The 22,046-nt window shown below is 42.1% G+C and overlaps 2 protein-coding genes across 5 annotated transcripts in view; one reads left to right on the top strand and one right to left on the bottom strand.

Moving 5' to 3' along the window:
- The window catches only part of vsig8a (V-set and immunoglobulin domain containing 8a), a 70,350-nt gene that overhangs the window by 22,986 nt on the left and 25,318 nt on the right, over positions 1–22,046 (top strand). The window lies entirely within an intron of this gene.
- LOC147244249 (putative flavin-containing monoamine oxidase A) overlaps positions 1–22,046 on the bottom strand; it is a 57,355-nt gene that overhangs the window by 29,770 nt on the left and 5,539 nt on the right. Inside the window, exons 6-8 of the mRNA XM_086187843.1 lie at positions 21,173–21,262; positions 19,050–19,134; positions 5,477–5,577 (exon numbers count right to left, since the gene is read on the bottom strand). Coding sequence (XP_086043969.1) covers positions 5,477–5,577; positions 19,050–19,134; positions 21,173–21,262 — 276 coding nt within the window. The remainder of the gene's footprint in view (positions 1–5,476; positions 5,578–19,049; positions 19,135–21,172; positions 21,263–22,046) is intronic.

Genomic DNA, 22,046 nt, shown 5'->3' with positions numbered 1-22,046 from the left:
GCAATGATGCAAGCAATACAATGACAACTCCACTTAGACCTTCAGCAACTGTTTCTGTCATATTCATCATCATCCTCTGATGTTAACTGGGATCATCTTGCCCCTGCTTTTAACTACGATTAGCTGGAAATCATAGACATTGCTCCACCAGTGAGAATTAGAATACTCTCTATATCAGAATTACAACCCCGTGGAGAAACGTTGGCGCAAATGTTCGTAAGTCAATTACAACGGGCCTGCTGTGAAGCTGAGAGGAAATGGAAACTTAGCTCCAGATTGATTGAGACGGTTACAAATCTTTGTTCCTGAAATACAGCAGAGCCATGAAAGTAGTCACAAATCTTACAGCTCACACATTTAATATCTGTTCAGACAGCCTCCACTGAACTGATTTCCTTTAGTTTTTTTGATAATGTACTCTCCAATTTTGTCAAATTATTCAACAAAAAAAAGATAAAATATCATCACAAAATGATCTTAAAATAAAAACGCCAACATGGATCATAACCGTGTGATACCACTGAGTCCGTCGGAAGACACCGACAACAAATAAATGAAGTTTAATTGAGGTCTCACCTTATAATTTACCTCTTTTTTCACATGAAACAAAAACAGTTCTTGTTTCAATCTTACCTCGGTGCCAAAGGAGTGTTTCTTACTATTAATGTCAGAACTGGTATACTGACAGAAAGTCTTTCACAGCTCCACAGCTACCCTTGGAGATTTCAATTCTAGTTCATAAATAGTCCCTGAAACTGGTGGTGGTTGCTGGGCGACGTCGATCTATGCAGATACATGCATTTTATATGCTGTTGTTTGCTGCTGTTGATTTAATTTGCCAAAACTGGAGCAAGTACATACGGCGCTTATGACAAATACAACATCATTCGAAGGGAAGCGTGGAGATGGGATTGTGTCCAGCAAGCCTTGAGGCAATGAAGGCAGCATTCTGCCAGCCAGACCATCAGGACTGGGCATTGGTGTCGGTGATGGGATTGAAGAGGAGGAGAAGGGCTTTGATCAGCTCTGACATTACGGAGCTTACAGGGATCTGTTCTACCACCTCTCCTTCTCCTGAGACATATTCATCAGAGGAGGTTTGACTCAAGCTGGATCAGCAACAACAAGCCAAACGCTGTTGCCTCCTTATCTTCGCCGAGACCTGGTTCCATCAAAGTATTCCAGATCAGACTGTTGGACTTGATGGGTGGATGGTGTTCCATGTCATAAGGGTATGGGACTCCAAAAGGATGATGGGAGGTGTAGAGTGGTCTTTGCAAAGCTCTTAGTGTTTGATGTGAACACTATTATCTGCCCGAACAAATCACCAGGGAGGTCATCAGCAGTTAAAGTACATCCTGACTGGACACACTAATCACTGGCATGATGTGACGATGGTGCAGGGCAAGAAGGCTCTGCCGCAGGTGATTGAAACGGCTAAGAGGAATAACCTACCGGCACCTGTGATAGTGGTGAGGTGCCTGTTCAGAGCCTGAAGGATTCTTGGAGACAGCAGCCTTTCAGACCTGTCCCTGTATCGGCTGTGGGCCACCACACTACAGAGCAGCTTTATTCCTCAGGCTGAGTCTTAATAACTCATCCCCAGCCCTGCGATATAAAACCTGTTTCTTTTTGGGAGTTGAGATTTTATTTGAGAAGCAAATTATCTCTGCAAGATTTAATTAAGTGCATCTTGATTGATCTTGAACCAAATGAAATATACTATACATATATATGTATATATATATAAAATTGACAAATGCTGTATACTGTACTATCATTGCATATTCATATGCAAAGTATACTTGTCTCATGTTTTACATTAATTTGAAAGCATTTCTAGGGGGCAGATTTTATCATTTCAACATTTCGTTGAAGCCCATATGGTATTTCCTAAGATGGCATGAGAACTACAACTGTAGTACAAATTTCTTATGAAATATTAAACATTGTGCCTCTCGCACACACTCTGTATCTGGTTGCGATGTTGCTGCCTCATGTAATAGTAAATAACTCCAATGTGCCAACAACCAAGGCTTTTGGGCAACGTCAGATGTTTTGAAAGAGCACCAAATACCACTTAGCTTCGGGACAACATTTTTGTTGATGCATATATTAATTTGACTCTTACAGTATAATTTGTGTTACTGCTAACTTTTAAAATCACATTTTGTGTGCATGTAGGGATGTTTATGAATATATATGTCTATATCCTCCTAGAGTGTATATACAGGCTATATACCTTGTATGTCTCTAAATACATACGTTTCACTCCAACTGCTCCAACGTCATATGGGGGTCCCACAGGGCTCAGTCCTTGGACCAATTGTGTTTGCTCCCCCCAATCGTGTTTTTGAGAATTCACTGTTGTGTCCTATGTTACAGCAACGACTCCCACTTGTTTGTCTCCGTTAGCATTGAAATGTGCAACAAGCAGGATTCTCTGCACAATTGCCTCACAGCTGTTAATGGCTCCCAACCTTCTGCAGCGTAACACACACACACACACCAAAACCTGGGTATTGTTACTGATCATGTGTGTAAAATTGTCATCCCAACCCACACACACACACACACACACACACACACACACGCACACACACACCCCCCTTGGACTACAACAATACAATGCAAGGCACAGACACAAGATGCTCAGCATCATGTCATCCTGCCTGTTCTAGACAGAATGCCGGCCTGAGGAAAAAACACTTTGGAGGACAGAAGTCCCACGAGCCTCATTCAGTCCTGCTACACATCAGCAGTAATGCAGAAGATTTAACAGTTCTCCCCCAAAAAAACCCAGTGGAACAACTTCATCCACGCCCTCATTTCCTCCCACTAATACTACATTTAATTATTTACCTGTGTAAATGATGCAGTAGTGCAGCAGAAGAACTTCTAGCAAACACATCACGCCAGTGCTGGCCATTGCTTACAGAATTCAGTTGGAGACTCTGTGGATTACTGTAAAATTCCTTCATGACCTTACTTCACTTTACATTTCAGAACTCCTAACTCCATTTGATCCTCTGATCCGAGGGGTCTCGGTGCAGAATATGAAGCCAAAAGTTTCACATTTAAAATAAAGGAGAGTTGTTGATTTAGCTCAAAAGCGTTGTCAGAGTAGTCTGGGTCATCAAAAAGCTGCGTTTTAACAAAATCCCTCATTTAAGTGATGAGGTATGCTGGCATACCCTTGGCCTTAGACCCCAGGAGACACCAAGCACAAGAAGCAGGTCCTGGATTTTAGGCAATCCAGATCATGCTAGACAAGAGTGGTTTTCTGCAAGCAGCTTCAACATTCCAGATCCTGCTAGTCGTGGCTAACTTGGCAACCCTCCTGACAAGGATGGCATAATTAAATTTGGGCCTTATTGAGGTATAGGCAAACATATTTCCCTACTAGGCAGGCCATCTGTAGCCTGACACCCCTGAACAACCCAACCCCCACCCCCACCCCATTCCACTCTGCATGTAACGCATTTAAACATTGTGCACAAAGAACCAGTTCAAACATTCACCTCATCCCCTGCCAAGGCACCAGCTCTTTGACAACAGGAATGGGTGATTTTGATTCTTTTAATCTAAACCTAAATACCTACCATAATTCCCAGAGTATGCGGTGCGTATTCAAATACAGTGGCCATTTTACTCTGCATGTCACAGGTATGTGAGGAGACAGATGTGAGGCCCAGCTTGAGGCTGCCTCCAAGGACTTGACCCTGAGAGGGACAAGCTGGTGCTTGTAGAATTGTGGTAGATAATTCAAAGCAGGAAGGTAGGCTTAACTGTTTATGCTGAAAATGCCAAATTTCAATGCTTTTTTGTATTGTTTTTCCTACCAATGGGGCATCTGCTGACATTTGCAGGTGATTATTTCCTTTCCTTGTAGGTTTCAATGAAAGTCAATTAGATGCAATTTGATCAATCTTAGACAACGCAAAGAGTTAAAAGTCTGTTCGCTGTCTTTGGGGATTACCGCTTGATCGTGACGTCCTTTTAAAGCAGGGGTGTCAAACTGGTCCAGTAAGGGCCGGTGTGGCTGCAGGTTTTCATTCCAACCGAGCAAAAGCAACACCTGATCCAACAAATGAGCTGTGTGGACACAGCTTAGTTGATTTAAGTAGAATCAGGTGTTGCTTTTGCTCGGGTGGAATGAAAACCTGCAGCCACACCGGCCCTTACTGGACCAGTTTGGACACCCCTGTTTTAAAGGAACCCTTGTTGTGTCTTCTACACTTCCCTCTCTTAAATTGAAAGCCATCTGAAGCATGGAAGCACCTCAGTGCTGAACCATCCTGAGCTTCACTTCATTATGTGGTAGCTAAACATATATGATGTAGATGAAGTCTAGAGTTCTCACTAAATCTGGATTCTAAACTCTTTACTCTTATTTTCATCTTTAATAATCTGGTTTGTAATCCTGTCAATATTATTTCTGATGTTTTTACGTTATTTTCATGTATACTGAGCATTACTGTTTGTTTATCTTATTATTAGTATTATTGAGTTTACTTTCTGCTCTATCAAAATAAATTCCACTGATCTTTGTTCATTGATAAATTGTTCTGATCAAATATAAAGCATATGAATAAAGAACATTTCTAAAATTTATGATGTTATGATGTATCTGAAAGAATTTTTTTTTTTTTACTTACACACAAATCAGAAGTCAAGCACTGGAAAAAAATATGTGGACACAATATCTGGCACCAAAAAAAAAAGCTTGGTTAAAGTTAACATTCACACTGTGACTCGGGTTCAAGTGTTAAGTGTAAAGTTAGCTCACAGCTGTTGTCACGTTTACCACCTCTTACCACACGGTAAGAGTTAGGGGACGGCTGTAGTTTACAAGATACAGTCATGCTAAAAATGTGAAACTCCTCATTCGCATGTGGTCATAATTACTACCGCCTCTAGAGGGCATACATGAGAGGACAGTTTCAGAGAGTGGTGAAGGGACCATATAACTAGAATTCTATGCCCCTGATGACAGCTGAAAGTGGCCATTTAATGGTCTGATAACATCCACATCGCTACTTGCAAGCCGCTGAAATGTGACATTGCCACCATTTTACAACCTGTGCTTTCAAATTGCTTTTGTGAACCAGGCCCCTGCCTGTATTACAGTAGTTAAAAATCAAATCTGACAAGCATGAAGAATTTGTCAGGGTTTTTTTTTTTCCCTTTCTTGGAATCTAGCACATTTTTTTTCTTCTGTGCTCTGGCAATTAAAATGGCTGTACAAAACCCTCAAGTAAGTATGACCCTAAGGAGAGTCTGTTTCTACTCCATAAATCAATGTACGCGAAGATCAGGTCTTTAGCATTATTTAGATAAAACACGCGTCAGCCCTTTGGAGAGGGAAATAGCAGCTTAAAACAAAAGTCAGTATTTAAATGAAGGTTTCTGTGATATCCTGGTAACGTTGTTAATATTCACATTTGTCAGCTGGGTTTTCACTCTTGATACTCACTGTGTGGTAGGTTATGATGAACTTTATCATGTGGCCCATGGGCATGTTCTGGGTGAGGAATTCTCTCTGGCTGGGGAGTGACGGCGTATAGTGGATCTTTGCTGGTGAGAATACACAATGACTACATGAATCAGATAGTTCCAGTGATTTCCATATTTCCTGATCTTTCCGAATTTAAATTACCTACAACATATGGGGATAATCTATCGGAGAAAAGATAAAAAAGAGGAAATAGAAATATGTTGGACAGCAGTCTTTGAGTTAATCCCTTTATTGATCAGGGTGACCAACACAAAACCACTGGAGGTAATGCTGGTGCTGGTACTGCACTCCAGACTTGTAATTGCAGTACTCCCGTCAGTGAGCGCTCCACCTCTCTGATGTGAGAGCAGTCTGGTAACTTCATCAGGACCCTTAGGAGGTAGAGCATGAAGAGAGAAGCCAGACTTTTCCTGTGCTCACTCTGGCAAGTGAAGCCACGTCTGGCTAAAAGCCAAAACAGTTTATTTTGTGAAGCGGGCAGTCGAAGGAAATGAGAAAAAGACAATGCGCTTCTAAAAGTTGCATTGAAATGTTATCACAAAGACATTTGAAGTTACAAGTGAAGTTTTCATTCTAATGTGGATTCCAAATGCAAATCAGTAAAAAGGTTATATCTTTTCAAATGAAGAATATGTCAGGAACATAATCAGCCGCATTGATGTAGACTCGTGCCTTAATTGTCTTGAGTAAAAAATTGTCTTTAAAAGTCTGCAGTGGTAAAGGTTATTATGTTTCACTCATGTTGAGGACATTTCACAGCATGTCAAGTGCACTTAATGACTTTATAGAGTCAAATAGGAATTAATGATAATGCACCGTTAAAGAGAAATGGTGCGAAATGCATCTCTAACCATAAATGCATTCATACATTTCTCTGTGTGTGTGTGTGTGTGTGTGTGTGTGTGTGTGTGTGTGTGTGTGTGTGTGTGTTAGTGGTTGAGACAGTAGAGGTCATTCGTTTATTTGGGTGTTCTTAAGTGTAAATTTGATGTTTAGTAAATGAATTTAATGGGAATTTTTTTTTTGCATTTTAAAAATTCAACTCTGTTTACCAGTTAAAGTATGACAAATATGTGGAAAACTAATAAAATACAAAAAACAAGAGAGGGAGGAAAGAGAGGAGTCCATATCTGAAGCTAATTATAGAGAAGATGAACTGCACAAGTTATTGAGACGCTCCATCACACAGGAGGTTATCCTCTGGAGCTGACTTCTACTCGCCAAAACTACTAACTAGTCTGGGGGGCCATGATGGTCAAGGGGCGTCCCTGGAGTCCTTTTACTAATCGGCCTTGCTGTTGTAATTAGAATTCTGCTCCACTGTGATATTAAGGGCTGAGATTCGGCAATGTAACGCTGTAGCCAGCTGATTGATGTCTTGAGAGCCGCCTCATATCAGGAAGACCTCGACCTTCTGGTCCTCTGCGTCCGTGGCAGTGAGTTGTACTCTCTTCTCGCTGGCCTTGTCCACCTGCATCTGGGGCCAAAGCCTCATGTTGAGGATCACCCGGCTTCTGAGGGGTCCGATCACTCCACAGGGGTGTTGGGTTCCATCATCGGTGATGTCACTGAGCCTCAGTAAACCTCCCCCCTTGTTAATCCACGACTGAGACATTTTCTCAAAAACATAGAACCTGCACTGCATGTGTGAAATGTTGGTTCCACCTTCTTCTCCAGTGTTGATATCCACTTCCTCCAGGGGCACCGCTGTCAGTGGTTCTGGTGTCTGCTGCTGCAGACTCCATCAAGGAGGGCTCTGAATCAGGGGAAGCTGAAAGCTCTTTATCATCCTCACTTGAGGATGAGAGGAGTGACTTGATGGGACTCTGAACTCATCAGATGACCCCAAATTTCACCCCCGCTCAAAGGCTGAAATCTTTTGAGGTCTGGGTAAAGATGTCCTGCATGAGCTCATCAGTGCCTCTGACAGTGGTGCTTCAACTGAACTCTGCCCTTGATGCTCTGACCAAAGTCCGTCCATCCATCCATTTTCTATACTGCATATCCTGTTTGGGGTTGGGGGGGGGGGGGGGCGGAGCCTATCCCAGCTGCCTTCAGGTGACCATATATAGGCCAATACATAGAGACAGACAACCATTCACACTCACAGTCACACCTACGGTCAATTTAGAGTGTCAATCAGCCTCGTCCTCTCTTGATGTCTTTGGACTGTGGGAGGAAGCTGGAGTCAATCTCAATCAGTGCTTTTCATACATACATGTAACTCAAAGTGTTGTACACAGACAGAAAATAAAAACATTCCCTCAAACCCCACCCACCCACCCACACGCACTGTTTCACTCATACACAAACATGCACACGTACACACACTACCATAGTGGACTTTCGGCTGGGTACAGATGAACCAGCCAAAAAAGCGAGATAGAGATTTTTTTTTTAAAGAATTCTTGTTACAGATGTGGCTCTTTCATAACTCAGTGTACACAAATAAAAGCGAACAAGCAAATAACAACAAGATGTACTTTTTTTTAACATCGGTGGACTAAAGGAAGAGGATTTGTGGCTGGTTCTGGGATATCAGAAGAGTACGGGGGGAGATGGTGTCAGTGTCACAGGTAAATCAGGTTGTTAATGATTCCATCCAAAGAACAGGAGAGGAAAGGCTGCTCTTGTCTTTATCATTTACTTTCTGAGATGCATTGATCAGGCACTGATATTAGATATTAGTCCAATGAAAAGAAGTTTTATCAGGCATGAATGACAGTCAGACTTGTTTCTGCTTCTTGTGACTTGTGATAAATAAAGTTTGTACATTTCTCTCTAATTTGTTAAAATCCTGTTATTTTTAGACTTGATTTTAAATTAATAACATCCAGTATGTTTGCATGCATGCTTTTGTTCTTGCAGTCTTAGAAGAACAAAGTTTAACTCAAGCCTGTTGTTGCGTTAAACGTGAAATAATGGACCTCATTCATCAAACGCTCCCCCCATGGGCCCCCAGCCCGACCCCAGAGACAGGAAGCAACAGCCTGATGGCCGCCTAATTCCCTGCCCCCGACATCCACCTCCTGTACCTGGCAATCACCCAGGCGTCAAATACTTGAATGTTACAAGGGACACACAACAGATACTCGTGTAAGGAGTCACAAAAAGCCATCAGGCTCTCATTCCTGTGTACAAGACCCAACTGAAGGCCCCAAAAAAAATGTCTCACGAAACAAATCTGCTTTCATGATTGAGGTCCAAAGATCCTACTCTCCCCCACACAAACACAGGGAGAGAAAAAGCTCCACTTTAAACTCTGCTACAAGGTTATTACTTGGCTAGTTGATACCTGAAACTATAAGTCTCATTTGTTTTGGGACTAAAAAAATGTAGCTTGGTGTACGTATTGAGAGGATCAGGTCTGTCTTGGTTAAATCATTGCTCTTATATCTGTACATTTTGCCTCAAAGACATGCATGTTACTCCAGACACGTGTGTGCACTCAATTATCCACACAAACATACAAATTTATTCTGTTTAGTCAAGGACAAGAACACCTTCATTGTGCTAATCAAATTTCTGCAAGCTGCATCTTCAGGACCTGGCTCAGTGCACCACAAAAGCATTTAAATGCATCAACTGTGCTTCTTTGTATCATTCTAGGTGCGCAATATCTATTATTTTCAATAATTTATATTAGAAATGTGAAGCGCAGAAACAGCAGATGGAAGACTTGGTTCTTCAGGCAGAGTGAGAGGGGGAGGATGCAAGAAACCCCGGGGGTTAGGAGGAAGCAGGCAGGGCAGGAGGTGCAGGTGAGGGAGAGAAAAAGGAGTGAAAACATATATTGCAGAGGGGAGACAAAAGAAAGATGTGACATGGAGCAAGGAGAGGTCTGGAGGAGGAAGTAGGAAGGAAAGAAGAGCAGACGGGTGAATTTCCAGGGATATATGAGTTGGCCTCAAGCTGTGGGAGGTTACTAGAAGAAAACACGATGAAAGGACGAGTCAGATTTTTAGATGATTTAAGGGGGCGGGGATACACTGATATAAAAACCAATAATTATACAACAGTAATCAGCTTTTTCTAATAAGTGGTATTGCTAAAGTATGGTGGTAAAGCTGAAAAGAGACATGATGGAAGGGAAGAATAAGAAAGCATACTGGGGATAGTAATCACTGCGAATCAATTAAAGAGAACTGTAAGGAATGCAGAATGGAATAAGATACATTTCCATTTAGATATAACAAGTTAGGAGCTTGATTTAATGAAATAAACCTGTTGATTGGAAAAGCACAATCATGTAAACACATGATGAAGAAGTACAGTCTGTGTAAAGCCAGGCTTTTAGGGACTGAACCCATGGATGATGGGGGGGGGGGGGTTCAGACAGAATCCATCACCAGCCTGTCAGCAACCTCAAATTAACTCCCTCAGTGCCAAACAAAGCCGTGAGCTCCAGGCGGTTACGCTGAAAAACAATGACATGATAAGGTGGCTCCAAGCTAATGTGACATGGTCACTTAGCCGTTCGCGTGACAGGACTGTACACAGAGGACCTGCCACGAGGTGTCACTGCCATGATGCGGTTGGTTTGTTGTGGACATCTAAGCTCGCTAAGATAATAGCAGGAGAAATCTTCCACCTGGTGATCTGACAGCAGGATGTTAAATCGTCGATGGCTAAATAACACGTCCTCCGGCATCTTATTCTCTGGGGCGCTGAGGTGCTCTGAGGTGACAGCGCTGTCATCCTGCTCTTCCTGGAAGTTCATGACATCAGATCAAGAGGATGTAAATAAGCTATTAAGGGATTTTAACCGCTTAAGTGAACCAGCTTAAGCACACACATTTGGAAGAGGGTGTGTAAAAGATAGGGAGCCGATGCATAGGGATGCTCTATTCCCTCAAACTGGCATCAGCTATTTGCAGCAGCGACAAAAGATTACACATTTTTCTGGAATGCAGTCATTTCCAGACTTTTACTTTTTGAAGGTGCTTCACTTTGGCACCTGCTGATAGATTGGCCTAAATTATAAACCTCATCCACTGGCAGAGTTGGCATCTCTACAGGATAAATACTGTCTGTCAGTAGAAGTGAACATGGCTTCAGCTCGTAGCCCAGCGGATGTACATACTACAGTTGATCATACGAACAGGAGGCACCCGTGACTTTCTTCCGTGAAGACAGTGAGAGTGTGGCACATTCACTTTTTGAAAAAAGGTATTGTTAAACACAACAAAAAATGTGCATAAATGTACAAAACTTGATGTTGCCTACTGTTAAGACATAAAAAGCACGGATGGTAGAGAGATCCAAGTGCTACAAACTGAAAAATAAACATGACCTAAAATACATAAAAACCTGAAGTCGTGCTAAATTGATAATGTAAACATTAAAGAGGAACGCAACAAATAAAATACATTTTGATAGAGTGGTAATAAAACTTGCAACAGACAACACCGACATTTCAATGATTAAATGCCAATGTCTGAATATTCATAAATCCTTTCATTAATACTTATAAACCCTTGTAAACAAGCAACTTATCAGGAAGCGGTGGCGTGTTAGCATTTCTCCAATGTAGAGCACATTTCCTTATTGTTTGTGCATTACTTTTTACTATAATTATTGTCAAAATATGAAAGTACCAAACCTTCCGGGGAAACTTTAATTATCAGACCTCTGAGAATATTGGTTTTCTTCACCTTTTCCTCAGTTGTCATCGCTACGTTCCACCGCGCTCACATCACTACTTTGTCTATGAGAGAAATATTGCACTTGACCTTCACTGAGCCTCCATTCCTCAATCAAGATTAACTTCTTTAATCTGATGTGTTCAGAATTCAGAACGAGAATCCACTTTTTTGATACGATGGATTAGATCATGAAAAATAGAAGGACAGAAGAAGCAAAACACAATATGCTGATGCGTCCCTCTAGCTGTAAATCTTCATTTCTATTTTTTAACGCCTAATGTATAATCTATACGATCCTACTTGACCCGGGTATATTAAATGATCGATGCCCTTTCTCATCCTTAATAGCAGGCAAAGTGCTGTACAGCACGGCTTCATTCACCCACTGACACACATTCATGCCTGTGCAGAAGCTGCCATGCAGGGTGCCAGCCTGCACGTCGGGAGTCTTGCTCAAGGACACAGCGTCCAGATGAGCCAGGGATCAAACCAGTGACTGTCCAAGAATAACATGAATAATCTATTTAACAACAAAGAAGCACTGAGCCGGAAAACGCCTGCAGGTTGACCACAGAGGCTGGAGGGAGGGCTGCAGAGAAAATAGACGCAGGGTTTATCATGAATGGAGACGTATTCACAAGTAACGCCACGCTATGAATGTACTTTGAAAGTACTTAAACTATACTGAAAATGTTACCTGAGTAAATACGGGCAAGAATATTCAATGAAACGCAGATTTAGAAGTGCTGCACTCGTATGTACAATGAGGTTATGACTATTACTCATGTATTCATGAGTGGTTTTGATGTTGTCGTGGATGAAGTGGAGCTAATTGCAACGGCAACTCGTGATTGTTGTCATTCATGGAATCGTCTCGGAAATATTTTCTTCATCATGTTTTTTTCTAATTTAAAAAAAAAAAAAAATTTGGTTTTGAAAAAAAATTGTTGATCATCCAGTGCCCAAAGTGACACCTTCACCGAATTCATTCAAACAATCACACAAACTTTTAAAAAAGAATATAACAAATCAATTAGCGTGGGAGACCTTCACAGTTGTGGACCCTGAAGCGTGAAATGTTTCTGATTCTGAACGAGTCTAATTAAAAGTTGCAAATTAATTTGAGACAAATGGATTCATCATTAAAGTCATATACTCGATGAGACTGTCGAGCAGTTTAATTTACAGCTAGCGGACACACCTCTATCCAGCGTTGTCAGATCCAGTGGGTTTCTGCCTGTTTGGACTACTTTTGATTACACAGCATTGCCCGGGGATGTAATTTATGGTTCTTAATTCAATGCATCTGCCACAAAATGTCATGGGTTCCGTCTTGGCGCAGGTTACATGTCTCCAGGAAGTTTAGTGAAAATTTATCTCATAGTTTTAATGTAATCCTGCCAACGGAAAAAAACTTAAAAAACCATGTGAATTCTTCTTTTCTTGTATGTGACGTGCAGAAATCTTGGTTTATAATACTGGCGACTAAAGCTGTCCAATATTTCCGTTTGAAATGTAACAGAGACGAGGTGGCACGGGGAAAAAAAAAACAAGTTCAAATCCACCAGCTTTGCACTCAAGTACAACAAATGTTCTGTTCCTCCACTGGCTGCATCTTCCCTCTAAAGAATGTCGACACGCTCCATACGTGTGCTCAGTGTTCTCATTTGACCTCGCCGTCTTTTTTTTCCCTTCCTTTTTGTAAGAATCTCATGGCCGCAATTCAGTCTGCAGAACTTGTGGTCGGGGACCCCTTGGTGCTCGAGCTTCTGAGGACGTCGCCTCCCCCAGAGTCACTTCCTTTCAGTCTGTTCATCCTCTTTATCTGTCTGCCTAAATCTCACATTCTCCTTTTAAGATACTGTGGCATTTCTTCCCATCTCACTTCTTTTGTAAATGCATTACTCATGACTGGCCAATGTTAACCTTCCTTTCTACATCTCCACTCACTGACCTGAGGGTTTGATCGCCCTCAGCAGGGGGCTTGAAAACTCCCATTACTTTCTCACTCAGAGGGACGAGGACAGTGAAACATGAAAAGCCACTCAAATCAAGATGTAACAGCAAAGGAATGACGCCGTCTCTGAATTACAATTTGCACAAAAGTTGACAGAAAAGAACAAAAATAGTGAAAAGCAGTTTGAGCTAAAGTTCAGCCCACGGTTGTGCCAGCGTGTGCTGACAAACCGGGTCGTTTCTTTCATCCTGAAATACTGAAAGACAAGTGAACAGCATATGACGCAACTAAAAGCTAACCAACCAGGATAGGCGTCCATCGATTCCACCGAGTCGACATTCTGATGAAAAAAAGATAGAAGAATTCGAGGACGCGATGTAGCCAGGGCCGAAAGAGTGAGGCAATAACGACAGATGAATTGCTTTTTTTTTTTTAGAATAACAGCTTTTACTGACATAAATCTGCCCGTAAAGCCATCAGAAAGGCAGCTCTATTCTCCAACCACTTAATAGAAATATTAAAGATGGAGTCCTGCATCTATGGGCACCTTACATCAGATACTTTATTGAATTACGCACACGGCCCCTTGACACTTATTGAAATTGAAGAGTCAGCAGTAGCGGCAGAACCCTCCCCCACCTCTCCATGTACGCACTGTACTTCACACATTACTTCATTTCTGCTCTTAGTCTTGACAAAAATAGACTGAAAGAGGATGACCCCTTTGGCTGAAATTGACCTCATTATATTAAAGATTTACTTAACGTGGTTTAACACGGGTGTCCTTTTTAGCTCCGCTGAATTAATATCTGACTAAATGTAGCTGGTGGATTTCATGCTAAAGCAGCCTTTAATTGACTCTGGACAAAGAAAAAAAAAATGTCTAAGAACATCCTGAGGAATTATTTTCATGACCAGGTTCCCATTTTAATTCATTTTGAGTAAAAATGTCAAGAAAAACTGACTACATTTTTGTACATAACCGCCTTAAATCTGAGGATTTTCTGAAAAACCAGAAGTCGACAACTAAAATCGTAATCCTTCTCCCTTTGTAACAGATTCAGGCGCCACACAAAAATTAAAACGCAAGCTTAGAACTTTGTGATGTCAGTGATGTCACGCATTTTTGGTGCACAAATAGAGAATTTAGCGAAATGAGCCGTAACATTCTGGCTTTAAATCTTGAGAATACACACAAAGCATAATGGAGAATCGAGCTTGTGCTGATGAACTGGTTTGCTGCCACTTTCAATCTAATCTGATTAAACTACAGCGCGCACACACACACACACACACACACACACACACACACACACACACACACACACAGAGGCACACACAGACGAAGCAGATGAAGCAGATTAGCTCTGTTTATCAGTGTAAACTGCTCTTCATTCCAAAACATGTTGGAGACAGCCTGCTTCGATAGAAATATGATAAATGATCAGAGCCTCTTGCAGAGCATCTGTTGAAATCCAGCGTCAGGGAACAAATGCTGACAGAAAGACAATAGGATTGGGTTTTTTTCAAGGGGGGGGGGGGGCTGAAATCATGAGGTTAGAGGTTAAAGTCACACCTGGACGTATATGGGCTGAAACAGTCCCAAAATCCACCATTCTGTTCCGATCACGATTTTGGTTCTGTTTGATTTGTTGTCCCAAAATACTTGATATTGGAACATTTCTAACAATTTACTATAGTAGAGATTGAAAAAAAATTATTTCAAACAATTTACTAAAACAACACCGCGCCATTTCAACAGTCGAAAGACATGAAATGTACACTTTAGGCAAAAAAAATCGTCCAAAGAAAAATTAATGAGCAATTTGTTGTTTATTTTAAAAAAGTTTTATAGAAGTCCTTCAACTCTGACTCTACAGAGAAAAGCAAAGGGAAAAAAAATTGCTGAAAGAATCTCCTGCCTGCACTTTATATTCCCCCAAGCAGGAAAATGATTCTATTTTCAGCGAGAACTATTCTAAAGTTTTTTTGAGGGTGGAACTAATGACCAGGTGTGTGTGTGTGAGTGAACTGATAAGGATACACACAGTCTATCTCTTGTTTCCATGCTGAGCCAAGAAATTGTGGTTTTCTTTTTGGTATGGCATCCCTAGTAGGTACGCAGAAGTCCTGGATTAGATCAGGACAACATTTAGGCCTTTTCCCCTGAGAGACTGAGGTCTGGTTCCCTTTAGAGAACCTTATTTAGAACTGCCCTGTGCGCTCTCCACAATGGATTCATCCCCATTCACCCCACCATGATGACATCCAGCACCTCCTCCTCCCCCCTCTCCCTCTCTCCCAGCAGCTCCAGCCCCCCCCCCCCCCGTAGTGTTGTCACCTGCGTGTGCGCCATTGAAATGAATGTGAACCCTGTTCCTGTTTTACTTGTCGCATGTTTTAATGAGCGACTGAATTTGACTGTTTACTCCCGTGCTAATTAGCTCTACAGCAGCGACGGCGCCACACAGCTGTCTGACACTCCCTCCGTCAGTGACACAAAGGTTCAGCTCGACACAGCAGAGAGAACCAAGGCTCAGGTACTGGTTCAAGAAGCCAGTGAACCAATGTGGTGGGGTTGGCTGCTGTGGTTTGGGTAACGTGGTTCCGTAAACGGGACCGTGATCTTTCAGGACTACAACATTTTTATATCACATTTTTTTCAAAGAGCACATTCACCGTATGTTTGTCCTTTCATCCAACTTTGCTACATTGTCTGTCCAGAGACATATAAACTGCTCACAGATTGATGAATTCATTTCCACAGCGAGATAAAAAAATCACATGGAATTAGTTATCTCCCTCATCGATTCAGCTCCCACTTCCCATTTAATCCCTAAATAATCTCCATTAGTTTCATTCACAGCACTGACCTAGAATCCCGGCTCGTGGAGTGGCAACCCAACGCTACTGCTCGGCCTTTCTCCACCAGTGTAAACAAGGATCTCGACTAAACTGTGAGTGACAGATGTAATCGTTTCCTCACCGCCGCTCAAGCCTGCTGCCATGACAGCGGCTCCTCCTCCCTGAGAGGAGAGACGGCAACATCAGATGTGAAGAGTTGCTGTCAAGTTCCGTTGAAATCCCTGTTTTGTCAGGTACAATAAATTTAGCGAGAGATGTCAAGAACTTTAGCTTCCCCCACTTAGCAAGAAATACACGCAAACATGGGAGACGCATATGGAGAGACGCAGCTGGACGGTTAGCATGCTCCGCCAGGGGCTTCCTACTGGATAAGATGAGACAGTGTAACCGCCTGGATGCTTGGTCATATTATACTCTCACTGCATGCTGCGAAACCTTAATTCGATTCCCCCCCCCCCCCTTTTTTTGTTTAGCAATATCTGACACTATATAGGAACTTAAAAAAAATAAAATAAAATGCAAATGATTTAATTACATTTTAAAAAGTCAACATTTGACCCCAATTGGCATTTTTAAGCTCATCCTTTTCATGCACAGCCAGCTCATATTCAGTGAAACCAAATAGTTCATAAATCATTGAAGTGAGTGAGAGAAGTGGTAACAAAAAAAAAAAAAAAAAACAGTGAAAAATGACGGAGCTCGTTATAAAAGATGGATGGATGAATGGGGACATAAATCCAGGAGCCAAGAACAGGACAAACGTGATATATTAGGAAACAGCTTTTGTGAGCATAACTGCATTAGCAGCAGTCTTTTGATGCCAAGCACTTTGTGGACTCTGAAAGTGTTCATTTATTTGCTCATTCATTCATGTAGACATTGAAAAGTGATTTGAAGATTTATCGTGAATGTCTGAAACAAACACTCAATGAAGCAGCTGAGGGGACGTCTTCTGTGCAAGGGGCGTGGAATCATCTTAAGCTATCATCATCATCATCGTTGTTCCCTCTCTGTGTCAAGCCCCTCTCTTTTCTTCCCTTACTAAAAAGCCACTCCAATTTACTGCAAACAAAAATGAAACATTCAGATGACTTCAAAAGGCGATTGTCTCTTCAAATTACCCCTGGCATCTTTTTGGAGAGGTGATGTCTCCATCGCTGGCCTGACTTTGGCTTTCAAGACCCTCTTCAGCCTCCCCAAACTGACAGTGTTGCATCCAAGCTACCAGAGCAATCCATGCTGCATAATTCAACACTGCTCTCAAACCTGTCTCATTAAGGACCCTGGCCGGGCTCCACGGCTCTGACTATGAGGCTTTGACTGACAGAACGGTTGCCAGAACAGTACAAAGAGGCAAGAGTAAGCCCCAGCTCCCAATTCAGCAGCTTCAGCCCCTAAAGCCTCACCCATAACCAGCACTTACTCCAGTCTTGGGGTTTGTTCCAGTTGAAGAGGGAAGTGAGAATATCAAAGTTCTAAGTTGGAAATTTCAACTGGAACACTCCCTAAAGTCAGTATTCCTACCTGAAAACCCAGAGGTCACAATTTGAAACGCCTCCTTCGACAGTGTGAACACTTTGGTAACAGAGTTTGAAGCGCTTCTTTCTTTTGTGTGTGTCATTAGATCGGTCGTACACACAGGATTGTTTATCTTCCATCTGACGGAGTGTTGCTAGGATGTGGTCAGAGTACTGCAGAGAGAGGTGTTATACGCTGGTAGGGGAAGCCAGGGTAAATTGAGCCACCCTCTGTATCTAGGCAACTTCAAACAAGAGTAGTCACATGACCAACAATGTAAGGAAGTGTTCTTTAATTTTTCTTGAACTGAAGCACCTGGAGCATTTACCTCCACCTTGGACCAAGTACTGTCATGGTACTACATTACTTTTTTTTGGGGGGGGGGGGGGGGGGGGGGGGCTTTGTTCCAAAACCGTCATAACTAGATAACTTGTTTTAATTCAGTTGGTACCCAACAACTTGAGGTGTATATGTATGAACTGTTATTCCAAAACAAAAGCACTTTCGTTTTGCAGTAAAACCAACAACTGTAAAACGTTACCAGTAAGGTTTGCCAGGGTTTCAGTCTTGGCTGTGTTCTTTGAGGTCCAACACTGAGGTGGGAACAACACCACGGGTTCCAGTGGGATTCTTATAATGGATTTTGTATCACCGCAGGAAATAAACACCAAGGCAAAAAAATAAATGAAAGTTTTTGAAGTTAAATTACAGTCATTAGAGGTACAAAGGTAACATCATGCTCCGAGGAAAACACACCATCAATAACTCTTGTGCTTCCTCTGTGTTTGCCTTGGACGACAATTCAGGCCTTGTTCAGCTGCTTGTTAGCGACTGAAGACACAGAAAAAGATTCAACATTCACGAGTGAAGCGTTTACTGACATCGATCGTAAAAAAACAACAACTTTCCAATATCTTAACCGCGGGCCTTGTGTCAGCCATTGGACTTCTACAGAACATGAAGGGTGTTCAGCGATACTGACTCTGGGCTGTAGGACTCGTTCCTAAATTTCCAACTTGATGAATCAAAAACTCACTTATTTCTAATGTTAATTAAACAGCCTTTGATATCTTTTTTCCAATTTATTGTTCTTATTTTCATTTTTTTATTTATTTTGCATTACATGTTACATTTTGTTGGTTCAATTAAAACTTTGTGGTTTGCGTGAAGAGCAAAAAACCCCCCCCCCCCAAAAAACCTGGTAGGAGTCCATGTTTTCTCTCCCTCCTCGCTTGATAACAGGAAGGTCATTAATGACATGTTCGTCTCTTTCAACTTCTCGTTGCAGACCATTGCCAATGTCTCATTAGCCCCCAATTCAAGTTGTAACTTCACTTCTGCTCTGCTTCGAAATACAGTCCAGGCCATTCCTCAGACATTTAAAGAATCCAAAAAAGACGGCCAAACCCCAGTGCCTGCACAAAAATCTGCATGGATGCACCGTTTGCCCCATTTGACAAACGTGGCGAGAAAGTCGCTTATTTGCCTTCTGCACCAGTGAGAATTTCATTTAGTTAGTCAACAGAGGTGGGAGACACACACTGACCTGCCAAATGAGGGGGGCAGGTGACAATCACAGCTCTGCACAAGAAGGTGTCAGTGGCAGTCTTCACCTGAGCCCACTCAACATCCTGTTGAAAGAGAGAAACAGAAATACAGCTTCATTTAATTAGCAGGGTTTTGTATGTTTGGTTGTCTGGAGCAGTGCACTCTGCTCTGATCATTCATTTCAAATACAAGAGTCAGCTCGCTGTACCATCTTTTTTTTTTTTGTTGCCAGACTTTCCATTTATGAGTGCGGTAAATCTGCAAAAGCCACCGTTGCTTGACACGTCACATGATGTCTAGACGGAAACCTGGGAGAAATCAGTTAAGTACAGGTGTTAAAGGTTGAGATATCCAGCTATAAATGATCCATTATGAACTAATCTGGTTTCAATGGAGTGTTAAAATAAATTTGAAGGGCTGGTAAAAATGGACGCTCTGTTCGACTGCGCTATAATCACTGGTATTAACTGACAACTCTAACATGCTTGCTCCCTTGTTCCATTAAACTTAAGTCCCTGGTAATGAGCTTTCTGCCACCATAAAATGTTACCGTACGTAGAACGTCTGGAGACCACAGTATATATAGAAATGACATGTACTTAACATTTAGAGCTACTGACTGGCTTTCTTTGCACCTTCATTGCTAACATTCCCACCAAGAGGGCTCATGTTGTGGTGGCATTTGTTCTGTTACCAGGGTTACTTGTAAACATACGAAGTGGGTTTGGGAAGCCACTGGATTTTAGGGCAGATAAGTCATTGCGCCACCTGGTAGCACCAGAAAACTAGATGTTTTTTTATTGTGGGGTTTTATACTCCTCAAAGTCAACATGGTCCGTCTCACACTTGTTCAGAAACACCTCAACCACTCAGTGAAGTGTTTCTGTGGAGCCTTGAGTTTTCATTACTCTATGTTGCCATGGCGAAGCAGCCAATTTTAAAATTTAATGAGGATTTTAACAGGACTTTTCCAGACGTTTTGATGAGGGGCTGCGGCCTGAAGATGTCTACAAGCTGATGTGAGATGTAGTCATAGTGCCACCTAGTGGTTACAGGAAGTAAGCAATGCAACATCATTTGATTTACATCCAAATTGCGCTGTTGGCCGTCTCGTGATGTACGGCAGCATAACATGTAATAAGTGCGTGTTCTCTAGCACCACCTAGTGGATGCGAGGGGTGATCTTTGCACCACAGTGCAGCACAAGTCTGCTCATTCCTGAAAAGCCTCTCTGTCACAAGAGCCACACACCCCAACACTTGTCAGGCACCGCTTATCACTCCCTGCAGCTTTAATTAGGGGCAAGTACCAAAGTGCCAGGTGCCGAACGGTTGCCTTGGTGGAGGTATGGGCTCTCGGAGTCCTTTCTAGTATGAAAAAATTCATTTCTTTTGATTTAAAAGGCATTAAATCTCAAGCTCCTCCGTGCCACCAAAGTTTCACTAATCCAGTTATATATAGCATCGTAAATGTACTTGTTTAACTTAATTTTTTGTACATTTATAATTCCATATATTGCCTCACTGGGTGTGATGCCAGCCAAGCGCTTTGAAGATTTGTGTGAAGATTTCATACTCTCCCGTCCCTGTGTGGGATTCTTCTGGTTCACTTGAGGTGACGCAGACACACTGAATTGCCCATAGCTGTAAATGTGAGTGTGAATGTATTTGTCTGTCAATATGTGTTAGCTCTGCAACAGACTAAGAAAATGTCAAGGGTGTTCCCTGCCTCGCATCAAATGCATGATGGGAAAGGCTGTGGCCGCCTGGATGTGACTCAGTGCATAAGTGGGTATTGAAATACATCCCAGCTCCCTTTTTTTCATGCTTTACATTACTTTACATTTTTGCAAGATATGTTTATTGGATTATGTTTGTCATTTCATTGATTGATACAGAAATGAGCAGCATCCTCAGAGAATGAATAGATAAATAAATGCATGAATGTGTTAAAGCTCTACACTTTAGAGTGCATGGGACTTCTTGGCCTCTCTTGGCTTTGGATGTGGAAGACAGTCAAGCAGAACAGACAGTGGCTTTCGCTGAAGATTCCCAACTGAGGAAGCTGTTATCTCAGTGTCGCGCCTCATCACTCCCTGAGTGAGCTGTTACTGTACTCCACCTGCCATATGGCCGTCACAGCAGAACGCAGCCGGACATTCTTCCAACCAACACAGCCTGCCAGACAGTGGGAAAGCTGTTGGGTTCCTCCCTGTGGAGATACAGATATTACAATAGCAAGATGGGCTGAATACGTCAAGATACCCTCCTTCCCTGGAGAGGCAGCGCGTTTTAAGGGTCACTTCACACAAATTATGAAACAGTACATTCCCTGTGGCGTCTATAAGCTATGCAAATGACTACAGTAGCCAACATTTTGTTTTTTTTGTGCTCATTCCTCTCCGAATGCACAGAAGAGGAGGAAATAATTATTCACAGTGAGACCTTTTTAGTGAGTAAACTCAAGAGGGGCACTCCACAGAATGCGGTCATCCAACAGAATGCAGTATGTCCCCCATGTTTTATCTTTCTCTAAATTTAAATGAATTTCTCTCTCTAGTCCAGTGGTTCCAACACACGCAACTGCATTCACCGACCCAAGACGTCTTCAAAAAACAAAGTCGCACGGCAGGAATACGCCAACCCAGCCTCAGGGTCAGGATGAAGTAAAATGAAAAACAGCGGGCCATTCGTCTGCAACAAGCAGATTCAGATTCAGAAAGCATGAGACCTATCCCAACTAAAAATGTATTTTTGTTGATATTTTTATGAATCTGTAAATCTTAAAGCTACTCTTTGTGCATCAGATTGTCATTTAAATGAACGGCACTGACATTCAGGTCCTCACTCAAACTAATTCAAACCGAGAGTCGTGTCTTATGGGTTGTATACAGCCAAAACAATTTATCCACCATTTTACAGTCACAAGAGGAACATACAGAGAAGCCCTCATCTGGTTGGCCCACTGCCAATTTGAATATGGACACTGTAGATTG

The sequence above is a fragment of the Aulostomus chinensis genome, chromosome 19, assembly GCF_037954235.1.
Source record: "Aulostomus chinensis isolate RoL2024-O1b breed Wild chromosome 19, RoL_Achi_v1.0, whole genome shotgun sequence".
In the NCBI taxonomy this organism is placed as follows: domain Eukaryota; kingdom Metazoa; phylum Chordata; class Actinopteri; order Syngnathiformes; family Aulostomidae; genus Aulostomus; species Aulostomus chinensis.
This window is presented reverse-complemented; position numbering and strand designations above follow the sequence as displayed.